At 49.9% G+C, this 4,419-nt stretch overlaps 1 protein-coding gene across 1 annotated transcript in view; it reads right to left on the minus strand.

Moving 5' to 3' along the window:
• Positions 1-3,146: 3,146 nt before the first annotated feature.
• The window catches only part of LOC106321317, a 3,600-nt gene continuing 2,327 nt past the window's right edge, over positions 3,147-4,419 (minus strand). The window contains exons 4-5 of the mRNA XM_013759608.1: positions 3,970-4,411; positions 3,147-3,863 (exon numbers count right to left, since the gene is read on the minus strand). Coding sequence (XP_013615062.1) covers positions 3,147-3,863; positions 3,970-4,411 — 1,159 coding nt within the window. The remainder of the gene's footprint in view (positions 3,864-3,969; positions 4,412-4,419) is intronic.

The raw sequence follows: 4,419 nt of genomic DNA on the forward strand, positions 1-4,419 counted from the left end.
CTGACGAGCAGTCGGAGAATCCCTAAGAACCGACTGAGAATGAGGAGGGTGATGTTCAAGAATAAGAACTTCAACCCGAAGAGGAGGCTTCTGAGGCTGAAATCTCAGGAGAACGGGACGACGCGGCGGAAGCTGGTGAAGGGGAGGAATCTAAAATTCCTCTTAACGTCGCCCGTCCGGACGGTTCTGAAGATGACAGCGGGGAGTCGCCGCTTTTGATCAGGAGACGCAACGACGAGGTCGGCGATGAGGGGCGATCTCCTATTCTGGCATCGTCTCGCGAGGGAACTCCTGTTCCCATTGGGGAAGGGGTCGCTCAGATCGGCACTTCTTCTCGCGGCTCCGCTATCTTGAGGAGGGTGCCCGGAGTCAACTTTCCAGACAAGGTTTCGTTTCACTACGAGGTACCGGCCCCTCTAGTGTACGTCCCCGAGAAGTGTGGAGAGTTCCTTCGCCAATTAAGGGGGAGGGCGAAACCTTTGCCCACTGTGAAGGACCTCATTTTTGGTGGTGAATACGAGGAAGCCGCGAGGGCCAAGCTGCTGGTAAATGACTCGACGGGGAGTCGTTTGTGAGCTCGAGCGGAAGAACGCCGAACTTGAGAGCGAGAAGGTTTCGCTCGCTGAGTCTTATGAAAGAGAGATGAGACGCCTCAGCTCGAGCGGAAGAACGCCGAACTTGAGAGCGAGAAGGTTTCGCTCGCTGAGTCTCATGAAAGAGAGATGAGACGCCTCAGAGATTCTAGGATTCTGGAAGTGACAAGGGAAAGAGGAAGAGTTGAGGCCAAGATGGCCGCAAAAGCTAATCTTCGCTTCGCTAGGATTCGCTCCCGAGAAGAGCGACGAGGTCCCTATGGGGAGGCCTGGTTGCTTCATAGCCAAGCCTTCGGAACCAGGAAATGCCTCGAGGCTTTGAGGAGGGCTGAGAGCGACATCTCGCAAGCTACTATCGAGATATTCACCGAGCAAGAGAAGAAATACTAGGAGGAAGCCGAGAAGCTTAGGGTGGGCGAGATACCCGAGGAAGATCTCACACTTTCTCCTCTCGTATTGGACTCTCAGTTTGTGGATGCTCGAATCTTGGCGAGTCTCGATACATATGGGTCCAACGCCGGCTTGATCGATCCGGAGACTGCAGCGAGTCTTCACGTTCCGCCTACTCATCTGACTGAAGAACGGCGCGAAGACCCGGTGCCTCTTCTTGAAGGTCCTTTGGCTGATCCAGAGGTCATCCCGAGACCAGACGAAGCGCATGTTTCTCCGGCTGCTCGTGAGTCGAGCGTCAGGGCTTCGGAGCTCTCTGTCCTCAACGATCGCGAGAGTGATCGGGAAGCTTAGTCTTTTTTGTTTGTTGTTTCTTTTGAGTCTCGTAGGACTTGTGTTGTTGCCTTTAGATTTTTACCTTTCGAGGATTCTACTTTGTTGTTTTTCTTCTGTTTTGTTCCAACTCATCGAATTGTATTAACTGTTTTCTTTTAATTGTACTTGTCTATCAAATGCATGATTTCTCAAGATTCGAAGTGACTGTTTGCTTAGTATAAACGTTATTCGAGATATCGAATCGTCGTAGTGTTTAGCTCGTCATGACTTTGTCTCGGTCGATTTCTTTGACTCGCGATCGTTCGTCATTTGAGTTTCGTTGTTAATTATGAGTTTTCGACGTTGACGGTTCCAAATCGACCCTAACGTAATTTTCAAGCGTTCGGTGGGCCAAATCTTACTTAGTAAATTACAGGGAGAGTTGGAGTCACTGTCTCGGCCGTGTTGGTTTAAATCGCAACACGGTCGACTCCCGTGAACACGTGTCTGATCAGGACATATCCAACATGGGATGCGAGTACCAATACGCTTGTTCGAGAAGCTGGGGCATGCTCGTGTCGGCATCGCTTAATGTGTCTGATCAGGACATATCCAACGTGGGATGCGAGTGCCAATACGCTTGTTCGAGAAGCCAGGGCATGTTCGTGTCGGCATCGCTTAAGTGATCGTCTTCTTCGGAGATCGATTCCTCGGGGAGGAGTTTTTTTTTTTTTTCGGCTGGACCCCTTTTTCTTTTGGGCTGCCTACGTATCCCTTTGTGGGAATCAAGCCATTCGTAGTTCTTAGTGGCCTTTGTGGCGCATTTACTCGGTAAAGTGTTCGTCTTGACTAAGGATGGATGAGGCGGAGATGTTTGGAGTTCCAAGCTCTCGGTACTGCTTCGCCTGGAGCATTTACGCGATTTTTTTTTTTTTATTTTTTTAGCGAGAGAATGTGACCGTTGGTCGTTCTTTCGCCTTTTTCTTTTTTTTTTTTTTTTTTTTTTAAAAAAGTTGGCTCCAAGCTTGCCGGCTTTCCACTCCTTAGTATTTTCGAAGACCTTTCTTAAAACAAGATTGCCCATTTCGAGGGGACACGACTTAACCTTTTGGTTGTAGTAGCTCTCGATTTGATGCTAGTAATTTTGGATACGGAGTAGTGCTTGGTCGCGCTTTTCCTCGATGTCGTCGAGTGCATCGAGCAGCATGTCACGGTTGAGTTCGACGTTTTGTGGCATTCGTGATCGGCGCAAACTCGTCACATTCACTTCTGCGGGGGTTGTAGTAGCTCCCGATTTGATGCTGGTAATTTTGGATACGGAGTAGTTCTTGGTCGCGCTTTTCCTCGATGTCGTCGAGTGCGTCGAGCAGCATGTCACGGTTGAGTTCGACGTTTTGTGGCATTNNTTTCTTCAGACCGTCGATGATGGTCTTGTTCGTCAACTCTTCTTGGCCGTTACTCTGCGGGTTTCTCGGGGTCGACATGTTGAGTCAAATTCGCCATCTGTCGCAGAATCCCTTGAAATGATGCGAGATGAATTGTGAACCGTTGTCTGTGATGATCTCGTATGGGAGCCCGTGTCGGCAGATTATGTTCTTCCAGACGAAGTTTTGCACCTCCTCACAGTAGTCTGTGAGGACCAGGATGAACTTCTTTTGGCGAGATGCCGGCATTTTGTCGCAGAATCGCTTGAAATGATGTGAGATGAATTGTGAACCGTTGTCTGTGATGATCTCATGAACGGGGATAAATCAGTTAGGGTATGAAGGAACTGCGTTGGGCTGTGTAAGGTGGGAGCATGACGCTTGCATTTGTCGCACTTGCGCATGTATCTCTCGCAGTCAGCGTTCATGGTCGTCCGCCCGAGTGATTGCCTTCTGCTCCTTCATGTGTCTCGGCCATGACTAGTCTCTTTTCTTCGCCGGAGATACATTTGAGTAGCACCTTCATCGCGGTCCATCGGTGTAGTTCCCCGTCCATGACAACGTAGTGCGCACTACGTCGCTTCAGTCGCAGCGCGTCCCATTTCTCGGTGGACAATAAACCTTCAGCGAGATAATCGATGATTTCCTTGCGCCAATCTGTTGGCTGATCATCCTGCGAAGGAGGTTCTGCTTCGTCGATGTCCATCGCTTCGCTAATCGCTGCTGCGATTGCAGTCTGTTTCTCCTTCGTGTCGATGCTCGGTTTCTCGATTTTATGGATTGGGATTGTCCTCTTGACTTGATCGTGTAGCTTGCTTCCTAGAGCAGCGAGGGCGTCGGCACAGACATTTTCTCCGCGAGGAACCTTCGTGAGTTCGAAGAACTCGAAGTCTCGCGTGAGGTCTTGGACGAGTTTGAGGTAGGCGTCCATCCTTTCGTTGCGGACGTCGTAATCGCCGTGGTACTGGCTTACAACAAGTTGAGAATCGCAGTAAGCGCTGATTCTTTTGGCCTTTACTGCCTTGGCGAGACGTGAGGGATTCGTACTCAGCTTCGTTGTTTGACGCCGCAAAACCAAAACTGAATGACTGCCGGATGAGTTCTCCTGTTGGTGATTGCAGTTGCACTCATGCCCCCGACCCTTTACTCGTGGATGAACCGTCAACGTGTAAGATCCAGTTTAAACTTGGTAAGATGAGGTCTTGCTCCAGCTCTGGTGTTAACTCGATCAAGAAGTTGGCAAGGACCTGTGACTTTGCTGCTGTGCGATTCTTGTACACGATGTCATGTTCTCTCAGCTCCATCGCCCACTTAGTCAACCGTTCTGGCTGGTTAGTATTCTGCATAACCGTTCTGAGTGGTTGGTTGGACAGTACTTCAATCGTGTGCGACTGAAAGTAGGGTCGCAGTTTTCTGGCCGAGGTGAAGACAGCTAAGGCCATCTTTTCGAGTGTTGGGTATCTCGTCTCCGGCTCGGTCATTCTTTTACTTGTGTAAAAGATTGGCTTCTGTTCTCCTCGATCTTCTCGAATGAGCACGCTGCTGACGGCGGAGGATGTGACGGCTATGTAGAGAGACAATGTGTCGCCGGCTTCTGGCTTTGATAGTACTGGGGGGGTTGTGAGGTAATGCTTGACTTGATTAAACGCCTCCTCGCACTTTTCGTCCCAGACGAACCTCTTATTGCCCCTTAGTAG

Source organism: Brassica oleracea, unplaced genomic scaffold (assembly GCF_000695525.1).
Source record: "Brassica oleracea var. oleracea cultivar TO1000 unplaced genomic scaffold, BOL UnpScaffold01422, whole genome shotgun sequence".
Taxonomy (NCBI): Eukaryota; Viridiplantae; Streptophyta; class Magnoliopsida; order Brassicales; family Brassicaceae; genus Brassica; species Brassica oleracea.